General features: G+C 34.4%; 2 protein-coding genes across 2 annotated transcripts; both read left to right on the forward strand.

Annotated features, from left to right (window-relative positions):
* Positions 1-3,832: 3,832 nt before the first annotated feature.
* Positions 3,833-8,274, forward strand: LOC127715499 (uncharacterized). Its single transcript, XM_052221554.1, has 4 exons — positions 3,833-3,936; positions 4,303-4,368; positions 5,312-5,518; positions 6,023-8,274. The coding sequence occupies exons 1-4, from the start codon at positions 3,930-3,932 to the stop codon at positions 8,122-8,124; spliced, it is 2,382 nt and encodes a 793-aa protein (XP_052077514.1). The 5' UTR covers positions 3,833-3,929; the 3' UTR covers positions 8,125-8,274.
* A 9,020-nt stretch (positions 8,275-17,294) lies between these two features.
* On the forward strand, positions 17,295-19,833 carry LOC127715502 (uncharacterized). The gene is made up of 2 exons (XM_052221562.1): positions 17,295-17,758; positions 18,427-19,833. Exons 1-2 carry the CDS (start codon positions 17,295-17,297, stop codon positions 19,106-19,108), a joined length of 1,146 nt encoding a protein of 381 aa, XP_052077522.1. The 3' UTR covers positions 19,109-19,833.
* Positions 19,834-20,488: the final 655 nt, after the last annotated feature.

Here is a 20,488-nt window from a genome sequence, read left to right on the forward strand (position 1 = left end):
AACTCAATGAATATAACACTATGTCAAACATTACCTTTTTTCTTTATAAAAAGTAACAAAATCGGTACCTTTCACTTACAAATGCATCCAAATAGCAAGTAGTGACCCACATGTCGAGGCTTCCAGTAAAAAAATAACGATCATTTTGCTATGCTGTGCAGAAAGACCGTGACAAATCTTATTTCACGTGATCACTATTGGTTTGTTTGAAATGTGTCCTATATATATGGAAGAGTTCAATTTTAAAATAGATCAATTTGTACGAAGTCTATAACATGAGTTTGATAAGAAATTTGACTTACAAGAGCAATAATAGGTTCGGAAACCTCAATCAATATTGTTCTTTTACGTGCAAAAAGTTAACTAAATTTTTATTTCCAATGAGATTGGCATAAATAATTGACAGCCACCCTTATATACCCGAGTCTACATGATATGTCCAGGTTTTATATTTTTAAAAATCAATACATGAGCAAGGATTTTTGCGATCGATCGATTCATTGATTGTTGGTTTCTGAACGTCCAGTGGGAAATATTTCATTCATGTTCAGGACGAGAACACATTAAACATAAATGCAATAGGTAATTCCTGTAATAAAGGCCAACCGGGATGAAGGTTTGGGAAATTTGGACTGCAAATGGAAAATAAGGATTTACTGGATAGGGACAGAAATTTTGCCTTGTAACAAAAAAGGCTTGTTGCAAGGGTTTTGAACGTACAGATACATTGGCACTCTCTCTACACGAGGCATCGGATTTAACTTCGCTACTCTGACCGGACGTGGTTGCGTACTTGTACATCCCACACAACTAAACGGACACCCCCTTTTCGTAAGGGTTTTACTGGAAAGTAAAAAGTCGGAAGTAGAACAAAGTGATCATATTTCTATTCCCCAGTCACCCTTGGGGATAGATTTCTACGATTTTTCATGTCAACCACTATGTCATTTTGCTTAGGTTCTTTTGTTACCTTTTCTGACATCGGACTCGCCCTTCTTTTGAACTGAGTATTACTGTGCGTATTGCTATGTGTTTCTTTATTCTACATTGGCTAGAGGTATAGGGGGAGGGTAGAGATCTCACAAAACATGTTTAACCCCGCCGCATTTTTGCGCCTGTCCCAAGTCAGGAGCCTCTGGCCTTTGTTAGTCTTGTATGTTTTTTTAAGTTTTAGTTCATTTATATGTTTTGTAGTTTAGTGTGACGTCCATTTTCACTGAACTAGTACATAATTTTATTTAGGAGCCAGCTCCGGGTGCGGGATTTCTCTCTGCGTTGAAGACCCATTGGTGGCCTTCGGCTGTTGTCTGCTCTTTGGTCGGGTTGTTGTCTCTTTGACATATTCCCCATTTCCATTCTCAATTTTAAGCTTGTTAAAGTATATTTTCTGATCATGAAAAATCATCAACCATCTCCTGAAATTAACATTTTAGTGTCTAGGCATTTCTGAGGAACGTTTCACTATAAATGGTATTTTGTATGGATCAATGAAGCAATATACTTATAAATCAACAGCAATGAGTATGCAATCTATATGCATGTATCGAAACAACATCTGATACACAAATTTAATAATACTTTTAGATATTTGGATGATATTCTGGCTCTCAATAATGACGACTTCAGTGTGTATACTAAAGAAATTTATCCTGTTGAACTTACTTTAAATAAAGCTAATACTAACAATGACCACTGCCCTTTCCTCGATCTTGATATCTATATCATTAACGGAAAGCTTAATACTAAAATATATGATAAAAGAGATGATTTTTCATTTCCTATCGTTAATTATCCATTTTTAGATGGTGACGTTCCCTTGTCACCATCTTACGGTGTTTATATATCTCAACTTGTACGATTCGCTCGTGTATGTAACAATGTTTTAGATTTTAACGAGAGAAATTTATGTATTACTGAAAAATTATTACACCAGGGTTTTCGATATCACAAACTAGTCAAAACATTTACTAAATTTTATCATCGGTATAAGGACATCATTCGTAAATATAGCTCAACATGCAGACTTCTTATACGTTCAGGTATTTCACATCCAATTTTTTATGGAAATATTCTTTATAAAGCACAAAAATGTCAGTATTCACCTCTGAAGCTAACAAAACCTTTAAATAGACTTATTAAGAAGGGATATAGTTACGATACTGTTGTCAGGTCATTAAAGATTGCATATTTTGGCGTTAATATTGATTCACTTATAGGGTCTTTGCATCGGCACTAAACACATTTATTTAAAAACCAGTTGTTGGCATGACACGGGTTATGTTCTTCTCATATATGTTATGATGGCATGATACTAAACCCCTAACGGGAAGGATTGTGCCTGATATTCATATGATGAAGACATAATCTTTCAATCAGTTTAATTGAAGTCTGGAGCTGGCATGTCAGTTAACTGCTAGTAGTCTGTTGTTATTTATGTATTATTGTCATTTTGTTTATTTTCTTTGGTTACATCTTCTGACATCAGACTCGGACTTCTCTTGAACTGAATTTTAATGTGCGTATTGTTATGCGTTTACTTTTCTACATTGGCTAGAGGTATAGGGGGAGGGTTGAGATCTCATAAACATGTTTAACCCCGCCGCATTTTTGCGCCTGTCCCAAGTCAGGAGCCTCTAGCCTTTGTCAGTCTTGTATTATTTTTAATTTTAGTTTCTTGTGTACAATTTGGAGTTTAGTATGGCGTTCATTATCACTGAACTAGTATATATATTTGTTTAGGGGCCAGCTGAAGGACGCCTCCGGGTGCGGGAATTTCTCGTTGCATTGAAGACCTGTTGGTGACCTTCTGCTGTTGTCTGTTCTATGGTCGGGTTGTTGTCTCTTTGACACATTCCCCATTTCCATTCTCAATTTTATGTTCCCACTAAATATTTTACCGTTTATTTAATTTCCTATTGGTATGCGTTTTTATCAATTGGTCAGTTACAAATCCTTACCCATGGCCAGTCGGGTTGTATAGTTTGTCTTTATTGTTTGGCATTAATGACCGGAAAAGGGTAGAAATGCATCGAACTTCGCATTAAGTCTACCTGCTAAAGCCAAATATCAACGTTTGAAACTATTTAGTGTGCTTCGGATGTTTTATTGCTTTCTTACCCTGTACATTTAGGGTTTTACCTCTTATATGTGTACTTCATTTCAATTTCATTTTTGTGGTTTAATTGACGAAAATAAGGAAATTTGCTTTTATTTCAGTAAAAATTGTTTTTTTTTCAAAAATCAACTTCCCCCACCCTTCTAGGGCTTGTTAGGTTCAATAAATAATTATTGGTTGATTAATCTCCAGTGGCAAATATTTCATCCAAGTTCACGTCGAGAAGTGTTAACAATGTAGAATAAAATAATTTTAGAAGTGATCGATGGTTTAGTATTTTAGTCTAATGTAAATGCATGCTTAGTCTTTGGGTACACCTGCGTTCACCCTTTTGTTCTTTTTTTTTTTTTTTTTTTTTTTTTTTTTTTGCTGTATCCTGAGAATAGAATTGATTGACTTTCTTTACTTCTTATAAAATCAAGTTAATGGTACACAGAAAGTTAACTTTACATATACCATTCAGATTCTGCGCATGACAAATTTGTACAAACGAGCATAAAAAAATGACAGATTGATCAACCTGGCAATTCATTTAAATTTGATGTGCACTATTGTTTTGTTTTCGTATTTTTTCCTTCGGTCATGGAGTTTTCTGTTCTTCTCCGACTTATCTTGATACCCTCTTTTATATCTTCTTATTAATGTTCACACTGTATAAAAGATATTGTTTTTAATTTGAAGAAATAAACAGTGATATACATGTAGGTCATTGATTTGTAACAACGTAAATGTCAGTACATTACCTAAGGTCTTTATCTTAAGTATAAAATACCATTGTCGCATATATGTAATCAAAAATTTGGATATCGCAGTCATGAAAGGTAAGAGCTTGTATCTTTTATGTCGACCAACTAATAATATACACATATTTACAAATACATATATCAAAACCAGTTCACACAGGTAACTTGACATTTGGAATTGCATTTTTTTTTCTAATTTTGTGACTTTGTGTAAATAACATAAGAGACATTAAATATAAAATTGTATCCTTATGACAAAATGTTAAACAATTCAAAAAGGAAAACCAACGGCCTGATTTAGGCTATAAACCATTAGTGAAAAACAGATATGACAGACAGCAAACAACGACAACCACTGATTTCCTTGACTTGGAACAGGAAAAAATATTTTGATAAATACAATTTTGACGACATTCAATTTTATGTTATTGATTTTATTTTTAGAAGTCCTGATCCTGTTATCGGCATTGGTGGTGATTGCCAGATGCAATAGTATAATTAACGTACAGAGTAAGTGTTTACTTATCTGTACAGGTCGACAAACACAAACAGGTCAAATAACCTACAATAATTGAAGTGTTCACCCCTCCCCTCACCCAACACACGCACATGCATATAGAAAAGAGATCATTTCAATATCACTATTGTGGACCTTCCATTCATAGTTTGGTATCGACTGCAAAAGTGAATGTGTATTTTACAATGACACCATGCCTCAGAGCCTGCGTGCTGTGTATCAAATTGAAATGAAAAAATCATAATGATACTGTTAAATAAATGTAGTACCAAAATTTTTAGAAGGAGTTAATACTCAGACCCAACACATTTATGTTTATAAACTCAACAAATAAATCATGAATAGTTATAAACAGCTATATGATACATGTACATGTTGTGTATGTAATATACCACATTTAATCTTCAACCTTGTTTTTGTACTTTTTTACCATGACAAATGACATTGAATTATATACGTGTCTTAAATATTATACCGATTTATCTATCATATACATGTACTTAAATGTATATTCTAATGATACATGACGTAAGACTTTCCCCTTACACCGTATTTCCTTCCACGTCCATGGTCAAACTGAAAACAAAGAAAACATAGAACTTAACGTGCATTGTAATTTGCTTGATTAAGAAAGATTATTTTAAATATTATCCGATCAGGTAAGATGCAAAAATAAACTTTTTGATTTGTTGGCGTCAAAATAAACATCTACATAGAATAACTGGTATGCAATGTTGAAGATTCCACTTTTAAAGGGCTGCATGTACATTGTTCAATGTAGCCATATCTGAAATTAATCGGATTAGAACATTTTGACGAAAAAATCATTTAAGTAATGAAGCACTGAAATGATATTATATCCGAGGACTACCAGTCGACCACCATTAGACCGAAAAAGAAAAAAAAATAACAAAACCCACATACATGTACTTGTAGAAAATGTGAAAGGTGGTAACATGAATGGTCGGTATCTGGTAGCCAGTGGCGGAAACCAGGCTGTGCCTTTTAACGATGACTATATGAGCAAAGGTCATGAGTACTTTGATGTTTACTCACCAGAGATTGCAACACATTATGGTGAGGTCTTCTGGACCGATCAAGGCAACAATCTGATTCCACAAGAAATCATCGACAGATTTGCAGGTATCATTTAAAATACATGTAGTAGATGAATCCTGTTCATTATAATAGTACTCTGTTAGCGAACACCTTTTTTTTACAATTAACTCATCATCAAACTATTGCGTAGTTAAAAAAAGGCGTCTGTTTTATCTCGCTACTGTGTAGTTTTCTTGTTTAAACTTTTTTATTTACGAAGACAACTCTTTTATTTGGTTTGCTCTTTTTTAAAACATTTTATTTTTGTTTTAGGGCCCTCGTGTCCATTGAATTTAAAAATGTTTGACCACGACAAAACATGCATTTATAGAAGTTTGTCACTGGAACTGGTATTTTTCATGCTTAACATAGTTGTCCATATTAATTATTTTGTAAATAAAAGCTGTTTGTTTGAAATTGAAACTGTAGCACTTAAAACATCACACAGATTTTCCTAAACATAAATGCGGCACTACTGAATAAGATTGTTTTCATTATCTGTTCAGATGGCTTTATATTATATTTCTAATTTTTCTCTTTGTTATTCAGGAAAGGTCATGGCCATTACAGGCTACGAACAGGACCAAGTTATGGTGTATCCACTTGATAAACCAGGTTTGAATCCCGAAAATGATGTATCTGTTCCAATCAACTGGGCATATAACCACCACTACATGGCATGGATGACTGGGAACCACTCTAAATTGGTAAAAATTAAGAATCCAGACCCCAGTGATGTCAGTGCTCATGGATCCCCAATGAAATGGGTAGCAGAAGATCTACCTTCAGCAAAGGATCGAGAGTACAAAAACGTTCCAACAAGTCAAATGTTTAGTGAAGGAAATGGTGGAGAGTCAAGGAAAAGTTTCCACGGTTATCCAGACGGATTCGCCCAATTAATTGACTCGCCCGACAAGTGGCATATAACTCCTATGCAAATTGATACTCGTAACAGAGACTGTGGCGCCACACCACAAGACGTTCACAACTGTACCGTTTTCACGCCAGGAGATGAACCACGACAGGCCAGATATGGTCGTGGCATTCCGAAAGAAGGAGCCATTTATTCTGGAATTCTAGAATGTCCATGCAATGGTCGTTTCGGTGGTGACCCTGCGATATACGGTCCTAGCACAAAAACAAAATACATTCAGCACCATTATGCACTTGTTGTAGAGCCATCTTGTAAAACTCCCACGAAAAGCGCGACCGTATGCTTTGATGCAGTAGCCATGTTAGGAGTCAAAGCAACTAAGAATGTAACAGTGCTCTCCTCTTCAAGCGAAATTCCTAGTGGCTGTAGTGTTGACTCAGAGTCTGATGGCTCATTAACTGTGTCTTACAACGAGTTTCAAAGTTCGAAACAATGTTCGACATCTAGTAAAAGAACAGGAAGTGTGAAATTTAACATCGGAGTATCAATAAAAATTGAACTTTCTGAGGCTAGCACAATAACCTTAAGTGGACCTGCAGACGCATGGTTTGGAGTTGGTTTCAATGCTACACATATGGCCGACAAACCTTATACTTTAATTGTTAACTCTACAGGTGTATATGAACAGCAAATAGGTACATGTGGAAGCGAGGCAGATCATTGTCCAGGAACTCCTTTGAACAACAGCATAAAGATTGTATCCAATACTGTCGTCAATGGTGTTAGAACTGCCGTCCTGACACGCCCTCTCAAAGGTTTGACGAAAAAACATTACAGCTTTGATGCTTTAAATGCACAAATCAATTTTATTTCTGCTGTCGGTTCTTCTCAGACGTTTGCTTACCATAAAGTACATACTACCGGCATTATTGTTTTGATAGCAAAACACGAGCCTAACTGCATTTGCGACGTAGGAGAAACAGGTATGATGTGTGATACTAATGGATCCAACTGTGACCATTTCGTCAAAAATTGTGTTCCAGCACCTGCTGGGGAACTCTTATCTCAGAGAAATCCAACGTGCAATTCAATAACGTATGCCGGAGGACTCCAATGTTGTAAACACAAGCGTATAATGCTGGATGCTGATCAACCTATACGACCAGAACTTTTACGATACCACATGAAATTTCGCTTTTGGTTTCAGGAATACAAGGTAGATGGCGCAAACGTTTCTCATCACGATTTGCCCCGTATCTATTATCAAACCGAAGCTTGGGCAGGTGAATATGATATTCCTCCAGCATTTGCCCTGCCGAGGAAACCTATACCGGGATATAATAACTGGCCACTGAACACACCAACTCCTGGAACTAAATGTACTGGGAATTGTCCTTCTGGGAACGATTGTGAGTGTGTGCATACAATAGAATTCAAATGGACCGTCAGCAATATAAGACTGATTTACGCTGGAGGTCACTGTCATGCCCCAGCTTGCATTTCTATGGAACTTTATAGGAACGACACTGGTCATGAGATGGAGCTGTTATGCAGACAAGTTCCAGTATTTGGAAAAGGAAACATTAAAGAGAACAAATACGACGAAGCTGGATATATAGCACTGCCTCCCTGTCTATGGGGAGACGACAACGGTTTGGAACCCTCCGTACTGTTGCCTAAGAATACACCTATGGTGGCCATCAAGCATAACAGGAACACAAGAGTGGGTCACTTTGGCGAAATGGCCTCCTGGCAAATGAGAGGAGTCAATTTCTAAAATAACAATGTCATATATGTCGATATAACCCTTCGAAAAAAACTTGTTTAGGAATATCATCATCTTATATTTTTAGTTTAGACAATAGCATACAAGATTATTCGTGTACATCATTCAAATTTTCATATAATTAAAGCTTTATCAAATGTATTGGCCATTACTTCGTTGACCCTATTGGACTGTACAGAAATTTAATACTTATTTAAGTATTTCATTATTTATAAAATCTGTAATAGAGGGACTACCAAAGCAACAGACCGTCTTGTGTTTCATTAATAACAGGTATATTACACACTTGATGATTTAGACCTTGTCGAGTGTTATTGACGCTCGTTCATTTTGAAAGACCGTATGATGACTTTAAGAATATATAGGTTTACTTGCTGGGTTGCTGTTTCATTGCCTTTCAATCAAAATCTGTATTCAACCTCTTACAACAAATTGTGTGTTCATCCGACATCTTTTCAACAGCCCACACATGAAAAACTGAAAGGGAGGGTTAATGAAAAAGGGATGGTGCAAGGAATTGAAAGTACAAAACGTGAACTAAAGTGTTGCGGAAGGTATGCTGCTTCTTGTCTAATAATAGTTTCCGTCGTGTTAATTATGATAAATATAAACCTGGTGAAGAGTCACATTTTTGAACGAGTCAGGAACGACTAAAAAGAAGAAAAAGGTGGGTTGAGACTTCAACAAATGGAAATGGACATTCGATAGCGGCCATCCAACAAGAATCAAATCGTAATGAAATTAGCAAGAAGCGGAGAAGCTCAATAGACATAATCACAAAAAATCTTATTTACTTTTTATGAAATCTATGAAATGCTAAATGTGATTTTCATGCGATTTTTTAATCGATTATTGGATGTTAATGCAGCGGCAAATATTAGAGGTTTAATAAAGACGAGAATACGTTCGAACATTGAAGAAAATCAAGTTGATTAAATTTCATGACAGGGGGATATCCAGTGGATATGAAACAATTAAAAATGAAAATATTTTTAATAGACGGAAAAATATCATGTTCTTATATTTGGATGTTTTATCTGTTTATATGGTCATAAAAAGTTTACTGCAGTAACACTATCATATATTTGTTTTCTGTTATATCCTTATTTATAAAACCACCTCGGGGGTCTCGTGGTAGCGTGTTCTCATCGAGTGTGGGAGGCCGTGTGATCGAACCCCGGCCGGGTTAAACCAAAGACTTTAGAATTGACATTTGCTGCTTCTACGCTAAGCGTGCTGCATTAAGGAGTAAGAACAAAGACAGGTTGGTTCGGAATCAGAATAATGTGTCCAGGTAGGGTGACATGTCTTCCTGCGGACTGTTACGTTAAAAATCCGACTCAGCGTGTTACCTATATCTAGCATCATCATCATCATCATCATCATCCTTATTTATAAACAAATTACTTAACGTTTCCACGTATTTTTGCACCCCTGACTTTCAAATGTTTAGTTTTGATCGTTCCTAATGAAGGTAAACCAGAGAGGCGCCTCAGACGCGCAAAGTTTGTAATTTTCTGTTATGTTAAAAATCCGACTCAGCGTGTTACCTAGCATCATCATTATCATCATCATCATCCTTATTTATAAACAAATTAATTAACGTTTCCACGTATTTTTGCACCCCTGACTTTCAAATGTTTAGTTTTGATCGTTCCTAATGAAGGTAAATCCAGAGAGGCGCCTCAGACGCGCAAAATTTGTAATTTTCATTTTACAGTGTACTCCCTAATCGTAAATTTATTTGATTTTTTTGACCACATTGTCAAAGTAACATTTAGGCATATTAATTGTCAAATTCAGGAGAATGCACTATAAAAGGAGAAGTAGAAACCACCGATCACTAAATAAATACAAAAAGTTATCCAAACAAAACCCTGAAAAAAATGCTACATTTGTAGTTGGTTGAGTTGTATAAAGCTTTCTCTGGATAAAGTACAAGCCGAGTTGGGCGAGTGGTTTCAAAGCTAACTCTAGGAACAGTGCATGCGGAGTTGCTAGAGTGGTTTAGAGCTAGCTCTGGGTACAGTACATGCAGATTGGTTTGAGTGGCATAGAGCTAGCTCTGGGCACAATACATACGGAGTTGTCGTTGGTGTCTCAGTACTTTGAGTTCGAATCCTGTGGAGGGAATAATATGGATAAACCAGTCCAAAATGCAATTCTGTCATTGTTTGGTTGAATTTAAATCGTAAATAAAATATATAATGCACATATACGTTGCGTATAGAAGCCGTTTAGGAGTACAGTGACCAACATTACAGTGTATAGCAATACGGTTTTATAATCAACTGATCACATATATAGTTGGAATTGCTTTAGCAATTGCAACCACTCCTGCATATTTGTTTTAATAATATTGCTTTCATTTCTTGTGGTATAGGTTATCTGTTATATCACAATAATATAATTAAGTTCTTTTCTGATCGCATTTTGTCTTGCATTTGAAATTGTATTGCTTGAATTGTTCACTAACATGTAATATCGAGGTTGTAATCACAAAACCATTTCATTGTTGCCACATAGTAATGTCACTTTGTAAGTCCGGAATCTTTTCAATGATTATCATTGTTTTGTCATGGTTGTATTCCTTTGTTTTGTTTATTAAGAATTCGGTGTTTTGTTGGATAATTTGGTCGCCTCAGTTGAGTTGATTTTTCAACTTTTTCCTAGACTTAGGGCGAGTAAAACTTGCAATATCGTGTTGGCGCTTTCTCAAAGTTCAACACTGTACATGTTTATGCTGGCCTAACATTCGATGATGACATCCCTTAGAAAGTTTTATGGACGCCATCATGCGTTGGTTTATCGTTATTGGCCGAATATCTGTTCAACAGATTACCACGGATATGTTCTAATCGTCTTAAAAACAATATCTTACTCTATTCCTCGAATATTGCTTCATCATAATGAGCCTCGTCACCGAATTTGTACTTTCCATGGGCAACCCGACGGGTGCCACTAGTGGGGCAGGATCTACTCACACTTCTGGAGCGCCAATTATCACCCTAGTTGTTGGTGGGGTTCGTGTTACTCTATCTCGACTGTCATGACTCTTATTTGACAAAGCTGTATTGTTGGACTGCCGTCTCATTAACCTTTCCACAACTTCTCCTTTTATTCGTATATATATATTTATGTATATCTTGGAAAGTTTTTCTTGTTAGCAAAATAGTTAACTGTTTAATAAGATTGAGTTATCGTTCTTACATCATGTACATAGTAGCGGGACCATGAAAACACCGTTCAAACTGACCATTTCTGTGTAAATGGTTTTAGATGATATAATTCACGGTTATGCTTCCATGTGCAATATCTCAAAAAGGCTATGCGTATATCAGTCACCCTGGAAGCAAACATATTGTTAGCAATGTCCCTTAGTTCTTGTAAAACAGAATATAAAAGGTTCATTTATACATGAATCTTAAGGCTATATTGTAACAGGACATTGCCAAATTATCCGAGATCGATATGTTAATCAAGTGTCAGGCCATTTTTTCCTGAAAGTAGCAAGAAAAAATTGTCATATATTTGTTAACGACTCCATTTCGTCTTACACATTCTTTAAACAGAATAGAGAAAAATGAAGAAAAAACATCCACATTTGTCGTTTCCTAGATAAAGAAATTAAATGATTCGGGTTGAAGAGGACCAACTTGGTCTGCTCTTATTGCAGATCATATAGTGATCACATTTCATGCTAATGATTAATGTTAGCCCATCGAAACACTTCTTGCTAATTACTTTTACCAAAAAATACACATTTGAAGATCACATTATATATCTAAAAACATTTTTCTTTTTTAACTACCATCCTGAAATTACCACTACTAAATCTGCCGTTAGGACTGAGCATGGCCCATTTTAGATCTAAATCCATTAATAATTATTGCAACCTTCAAGCCCAAACTGTTAAAAGTAGCGCTCACATTATATGTGACAATTGAGACGTATTGTGTTGAGTTATGCCTTTAAGGTGGATGGGGGGTCTTAATTAAAATCCATAGAATTTTTTAATAATTTGTCAAAATGTAGTTTTTATCATGCTTTTTTCCAAAATATAATAAAAAGTATGGGTCACCGGACTTTTGTTCACGCTACATATTAAAATAGGTAAATTCATAACACTTTCTTTAAAAAAAAATACTTTATCTGAGTTATCTCCCCTACTATTTGAGTTATCTCCCCTCATGTGGCAAAGTTGTGAAAAATATGAATTAAACAAAATTATGTGTTTTTTAGAAAAAAACAGCCGTTAATATGATAAAATACATAATTTTCTATATTAACATGAAAAGTCTTACACATGAATTACATACTACTCTCAGAATTTGCACATATCATTAAAGATCTAGACCAGTTGTTATCTGCTGGTTCAAAATCCAAGATGGAGGAAGACACCCCAGCCACCTTAAATGGAGATTTTGTGCTCATCAATCTACTTTAAAATTCATTTTTTTTTTGTAGAGAATTACTCATCTCTCATTGTTTAACTGAAGTTTCTTGTTTTGTTTTGTTGCGGTTGAATTCTAGATTTCTTTAGAGGACCCTGTAGGGTGTTGTCCTCATGCATGATAGTTGGATATAGATGAATTGGGCTATTCGTTGAATGTCCCTTTTGGTCATTTAGCTCACTACATATTCAGATATTTATATCACCTTGGCTTTTAAATGTTTAGGTTTGAGCAAACCCTGATGAGCTCAATCCGGACGAACAAAATGTATAAAGACTAAGTGTGCTTTTCATTCTGTCGGTTAATTTACGATTTAATTGTACAGTTAATGAATACAGATGTTTAACCGTGAAGCTTTATTAAAGTGTATGTAAGGCAAACATTATAAATGTCAATTTCATTCATAGTTGCATATTTTTTTTTATTTTTTTTATCAAATTGGAGTTGTAGCCCTTCGACCAGTAAACCAAAATTTCATTTGTCATTAAATACCTTGCGCCACCATTTGTTATCAAAGGTAATTTTATTTCTTTTACCTTTAATCTTTGTGTTTATTATAACACAGTCTTAATCTATATTCAATCATTTAGAAAAGAAAATAATGTTATAACAATAATGAGAATAAACGTTAAAGACCTATGCATTTAAAAGATTAATTGAAATGCTGAAAGAATATTTTTCCCATCAAAAGCTCGATAAAAGTTGCTATGGCTGATGAATAGGTGTCAAAGTCGACTAAAAGCTTTATGGAAATATATTTGAATCCAGTCTTTTCAATTTCTTTTATATTAAAAGTGTATAGCAGAACTTATATTAAAAGGGTTAAATAGTTTACACAAAGTGTTCCAGAATTAAATCAAATATCCTCCATAATTTTAGTTATGCATACAAACAATTTTATGTAAAGATAAATATTTAACGTTCATCTTGTAAAGAAAAGTTAATGTTCAAAATATTATCATAAAATTACGAAGCAATGAAATGAATCTAAGTTATAGTAATCTTTTAATAAAAAAGGAATCAAATAGGCATGAAAAAATTCAATAGTCTCTGAAACATATTAAACAAATTAAAAGAAAACATGTATACATAGCAACATACAATATATACAAAGAACTATAAAATACCCACAGAATTATCCCTATACCTCAAGACATTACGAGGTTGAAGCCCGATCAACGCATTTTCGGATAAACTTATAGCCTAAGGATTGACAAATACTGAGAAAGCAGTTACCATGGAAAATTTATATGTTGTCAAACTTCTATTCATTACATATTTTTTTGTAATTATTTTATGTGGCGACTTTCGATATTTTGAATTTCCTTTCATTGTTAGTTTAAACTTTATTTTTGTTATATTTTCCCGCAAGAAGTAAAAAAAAGTATCAAAAATTGCATTAACCACTTTCGACTACATACGCACATTATCATGTCCCTTTAAGCGAACACAGATTTGTACAGCAATTCTCTCATACTAATTACATGTACCATCTATACTTTCATTTTCCCTACAGCAACTAGGTTGTGGAATTCAATACCAAGCAAAGTAGTCAACAATTTAGACTTGGATGCCTTCAAACAGGGTGTCAATCCTTTAATTCTGTATTGTAGTACGCTACATTTCAACAATAAGGAGATGTTGTATGATTGTCAATGAGATAACTATCCACCAGAGTCCAAATGACGAAGATGTAAGTAAGTAACTATAGGTCACCGTACGTATACGGCCTTCAACAATGAGCAAATATATCTGATATCAAAGGTACCACCAAGAAAAATTGTGAAAACAATTCAAGCGAGAAAACCAACGGTTGCGTTTATGCAAAACAAAAATGACGAAAAGCAACCAACGATAACCACTGAAATACAGACGGGAGTAAACATATCTTTAGGGGGGTGCATGTATTGGCTTTTTAAGTGTTTGTATTCTAATGTGTCCTTGCGGCAATAAAGACTGTTTTGGGCGGTCTTTCCAGCGTCGTTATTAAATATTCGACTTTCTTCGTAGTTTGTTTCACTGTATTACGACATATATATCAAACATCCGTCGCACAAATCAACTGAAAGTTTCAGGGATAACCCTTGCTTTCTGAAGTCGAGGTATATAGTGTAGGGCCGTCATTCGCCCTTCTGTCCCACTTGTGTATCCGCAACTGCTCTTTATCCACCAGATTTTAATAGAATCTTACTCACCTAATGTACTTTTGCACCTCCTATAACATTTCGTCATCTGGATAATTTTTGGGGTTTACGTTGGCATGAAATTGACTTACTTTTATAAATTGTAACTTGGATGGAGAGTTGTCTCATTGGCACTCATACCACATCTTCCTATATCTATTTACTAATTTTTGTTCACTACAGTACACCTTTGTATCAGGTTCTACTCAAAATTTAATGAAACCTTCTCAGAATCATCACCCTCAAATATAAATACTATTGTGCACCTCTTCTTTTTTTAATCCAAATTATTTTTGGTTGTCTTACCAAATCAATGTCTTTACCATGGCTTTACCTTTGGTTACACATATTGTATCAGAAACTCCTCTTAAACCCGTTGTTTCAATTTATTGAAACTTTCTCAGAATCTTCACCACATAATTCAATTGTGCATGCACCTCTTATTTTGTTATCCAAATTATTTCTTGAGTTTCCATGATCAAATCTTGAACTGCGCAAGGAACGGTGTGTCATTTTGTGAGCTTTTTGCTTACAATACAAACAATGCACTGCTAGTTTTTCACTAAATCTATAAAAAAGAAATAACTTTTTATTGTTATTTTATTCGTTTGCGTTTTTGTGTAGCTGAAATAAAAAAACTTCATAACTTATTTGCATATGTCATCAATATAGTGTAACAGCAATGATTACATGGACATCTGTGTGCTATATCTTATGTCATGTTTTCAACTAGTCAGGATATAGAAAGAAAGATTAACTTCAGCAAATTATGTTGTCTTCTTGACGACAATTGTTATCTTTTACTGATAGTTTGAAGTAGAACATTTTTTTGTAGCCCAGTAATACTGTCCCGTCAGTTATATAGAGTTTAGTACACAGATTACATCAGTCATTCAAGGTAATGTTGTTATTATTTGTGTCAAAGTTTTTACTTATGTATTTTTATTTATATTCAAATTTATCATATTCTCATAGTATATGCAAACACATGACAGTCAACTTGATCAAAGACAATGTTTAATTTTAATCACGATCGATTTAATATATACATCTAGTCGTCAATCTAACATGAAGTACAATAATTATGTATCCAGTGGATATGAAATACTCCCGGATTGAAAATCAATTAATGTATCAAATTAATACTTTAAATTGGGCCCATGTCACCGTGAATTTAATGCTTACTTCTGGGCTGATTGTTTTCGCATTCTAATCTGTAACTTTTGCAATTGCACTAATCAAGATTAAAAAGGGGGATTATTGAGTACTTGCACTAAGTATAACAACATGTGTCTTTCCCAACTCAGGAACCTCGTCTTAGTGTTTTCTGTCCATTCAGGAATTTAGTGGTGATTCCTTGAATTGTAGACGATCTTGGCTAAACTGTATAGGATTAACTAAATGAAAAACAAACTGTCTAGACTAAGGATCGATTCTGATTCAATGTATTTTATTTACATATGTGTGTCATTGAAGAACTTACCTCTAGAAATCGTTTTGGTTTTATGGTGTTCCGGTATATCTCATTGCTGTTTGGTCCACATAAAATAGCGTAGATCTAGATTTTAAAAGTTTGTTAGCAATAATAAATACAAGTCCTGGATAAATGAGAATCGAAAGTCATGAAAAAGTTGGTTTTTTTTGGTATGGGAAATGAACAAAAACACTAGTGGATAGCTGACAGCCTGTCTCATTGGCAATTCTACAACATCTACGTATATTTTTGCTACAAATTTAAATTAGCCCGTTCAACCATCGGTAAATTTCTCCTATTGCTAAATTTTTTAGGATGCGATCGACTTTATGACCTGATAACAAGAAATCGATGATAAAAATAAAAGATAAATATTACCATTGCTATACGTCTTCACAAGCGTAAACATAACTATAGTATTGTACCTCCTTTATACATTCCTACATATATATGATGTACTGTGTAACTTTTGTTTCATTTGCACTACTTGATGAAATACATATGTCTTCGTGCATTTCATACTTACGTCATTTAAGGAAAATAATACGAACAGAAATAAATAAAATGATATGCATTTTCAATATAACACACAAAAGGTGTCATTAGTGGAGCAGGAACTGCTTACAGTTCCCGAGCACCTAAATTCATCCCAGGTTCGTGTTGCTCGTTCTTTAGTTTTTCATCTGGTGTTTTGTTTTCGTCATTGTTCTTTTGGACCTGCTATTTATATAAATGAGGAGGTGTGGTATGATTGCTATTAAGACAACTATCCACCAGAGACCAAATCACGTAGATGTTAGCGCCTATAGATTGCCGTACGGCCTTCAACAATCAGCAATGTTGTATGTTTCTTCTTGGGCTTGTAGTTTTTTTTTTTATATGTCCCTGAATATCGTTTCCGTTTTTTCACAATATTTTTATTTTTAGAATATAAAAGTGCATTTCAAACATGTTAACTCATAATAAAATTTCATTAGAATGCACAGTTTAAGATATTTGTGTGGCTTTTAAATTTTGATTTAATATAAAACGTTATTATATTTTAGGATTATGGAAAAGAAGAGTCTGAGAATTGGATTCGTTGGAGCTGGTGCAATTCACTTTGGCCGAGGAACATTGCCTTGGGCCCATGCTACAAGGCTGGAAAAGATGGGCCAGATAAACGTGCTTGCTATTGTTGATCCAGATACAAAGCTATCAGATAGTATTTTAAAGGCTAAACTGTCATCAGACCAAACTAAACAGTTCTACCAAGACTGTAAACTTTTTACACACTTCAAAGATTTGATTGCCCTTAAGCCGGATGCAGTGTTCATAGGAATTCCTCCAGTATATCGTGGTTCATTAGAAAATGGTCATGACATAGAGCTACAATTTGTTAGAGCTGGAATTCATGTATTTGTAGAAAAGCCTCTTTCAGTTGTTCCACCAGAGAAATTTGATCAGTACAAGGAGGAAATACAGAGAGCCAGTAATGAGAATAATGTGATTGTGTCTGTTGGTTACATGTTTAGGTACTTATAAGTGCAAAGTATATATGATATAAAAGTACCGTTTGGGCTTCTCAAGAAAATTCAATATTCTTTACAATTATGTAATGTCGTACAAAAATAAACATACCATTTACAGTCTATATAATATACGAACGACTATAGAACTATTCCTGAGTAAGTTCTCAAACAGGGACTTGGTAGGAAAATAACTATATCAGTTTGAGAAGGTCAAAACAATTCTTTTGCACATTTTTGTTCTTCAATGTTGTTCTTGATAGGTTGTTAAAAATCATAAAACGTTTTTTTAGTTTTCAAGTGTTTATTTGATTTGTAATAGGAGTAATAAAAATACTGGTATCTTGTTAAATCGGTAGCCTTTTGTATGATTTTACAAAGAATGAAAAATTTAAAATGCACCTCTTCTCCTTTTGTATAAATATTCCTTTCATGTAAAGTCAAGAGTACGAACAAAATGTTTATACAACATGAGCAGTATGTACAAGTTAAATGATTACTGATTGCATCCTTGAAACATTTACATACCCAGTACTAGTTTCATTATGACCTTGATATATAAGATAACTGTAACATGTGAGAATTAAGATGACAAAATATTATTCTTTGATAAGCACAATGCACTGTAAAGTTAGGTTGTCAAATAACTGTCTGTGTCATTCATTGTCTTTCAGATACCATGACGCAATTATTAAAATGAAGGAACTTATTAAAGAACATGGAAAGAAAGTCATGGCCTTCAATGCCAGATATTACTACGCATACTCAGATGGCGTCAATAAATACTGGTACAACCAAAATCTGAGCGGTGGACCAATAGTTGAACAAGCTACCCATCTGTGTGATTTAGGAAGATATATTGTTGGAGATATCAACTTAGACACGGTCCATACCATTATGCTCAGAGATAACGACCCATCTGGCGCCGGATGTTTATCCCATTTGCCACATGACGGTGAGGAAGATATTCCTCCTGGTCAAAAACTCCCCAGGGTAACGCTTAGTCATTGGCGATTCCAAGACGGCGCTGTTGGAACGCTGATGCATTCTATAGCCATACCCGGAAGTAGATACGAAGCAACAGTTGAGGTTCAATTAGACGGAATGGAATTGTCACTAATTCGACCGTACGAAGACGAGTGTATTTTACGTGTACGAGATATTAAATCAGGAGATCCTGATAAAGATGTGGATTACACATTCAGGGGCAACGATTCTTACTATAATGAACTTTGTACCTTCGTCAAAGCGGTGAAATCTGGAGATAAGTCTTGCATTAAAAGCTCATATGAAGATGCATCCAAAACTTATTTGTTTACATGGAAAATAAGAAGAATGGGCGAACAGAACAATTAGCACTTTAACGAATGCGGGACGTGGTCTGCAAACATTTTGAGAAATCAAATAAATATTTAGACATATGTATAAGTCGACGATTGATATTTTTTTAAACTTTCACATCGTGTTGCATAAAACGGCATAAAGTTATAGATTGCTTTTTTTGTTAATCATAAGGCTCACAATAATGAATTAGGCAAAGTTTAGGGCTATTTTACTTGAAATACATGTAGGTTAGATATGATAATGTAGCCATGTGTTAGCTGTTCTCTAATCGCGAGAGTAGTAAACACATGGTGTGGTTATTGTATCTAGGATAATGACTATGTAGGTTCATAATGCAATGAATGAAGATAAACATTGTTTAATTATTTTATAATGGACATGTGTTTTTTATAAGATGAATCCACATTTCTGTTTTCTATTTGTCCATTCTTCCAACTGTACCTACTCTACGAAACCAATCGCATAAGGAAAAATTGCTTACACCAGGAGATGGCTTGTACATAATGTAATCATCTAAACAACAAATCACGAATCGCTGACTTCTTTTTTTTGTGTACAATGATGGTAGACCAGGTCCTAAGCGGTTAGTTATCAAATGATGTATTTTTACTGAATGTGTTTGCACAGTGTAATGTGTTACAATATATATACAATATATTCAAGAAAATGTAACGAAAAGGTATAACGTTGTATTTAATATTTTATACTTTTTTTAAATAAACGTGTAATAAAAAGTTTATGGTCATTTTAATTGGTTTAAAGGTGAAGACAGGACTGTTGGACTAGCATTGATATGCCGTTCACACGTATACGTTTAATTATTATTATAATATTGACCTATAGTTGTGTTCTAAATGCAACTGTAGTATTTGACGCTTCACGTGAAAACATCGGCAAGTTAGTTCTGTATCGTTTTTTTTCACCAGCCCTTATGATCATCCGAGTAAACAGTACGTCATGTCTTTGATTTTATATTTTTGAGTTAACGTTATTGCTACAGTAACTATTAACAGTATTAAATGATGTTTAACTGGACTAGTGTTCAAAATATCAATTATTTTGTAAACATATTAATAAATGGTATACAGGAATCTGTTATTTGATTTGTCGTTATAGAGCTTTGATATAATAGATGACTTTTAGATTACATCGAAGTAAGAATTTACTTAACTAACAATAAAAGCATCAACATTTGATTCATATTAAATTCATATTATGAATTGAAGCCCATCCAAGCAGACATTTTGCAAGACTTTATCATAAACAGTCTTGAGATTACTTGGGTTGAATGGGAATGAGAAAGTCTTTTATATAAAGTATACAACTGTGAAACCTTGCAAGAATGTACAAAACTGGTATTACCAAACGGATGTTTGTATCACACATGTGCAT

The sequence above is a fragment of the Mytilus californianus genome, unplaced genomic scaffold (genome assembly GCF_021869535.1).
Source record: "Mytilus californianus isolate M0D057914Y unplaced genomic scaffold, xbMytCali1.0.p SCAF_9, whole genome shotgun sequence".
NCBI lineage: Eukaryota > Metazoa > Mollusca > Bivalvia > Mytilida > Mytilidae > Mytilus > Mytilus californianus.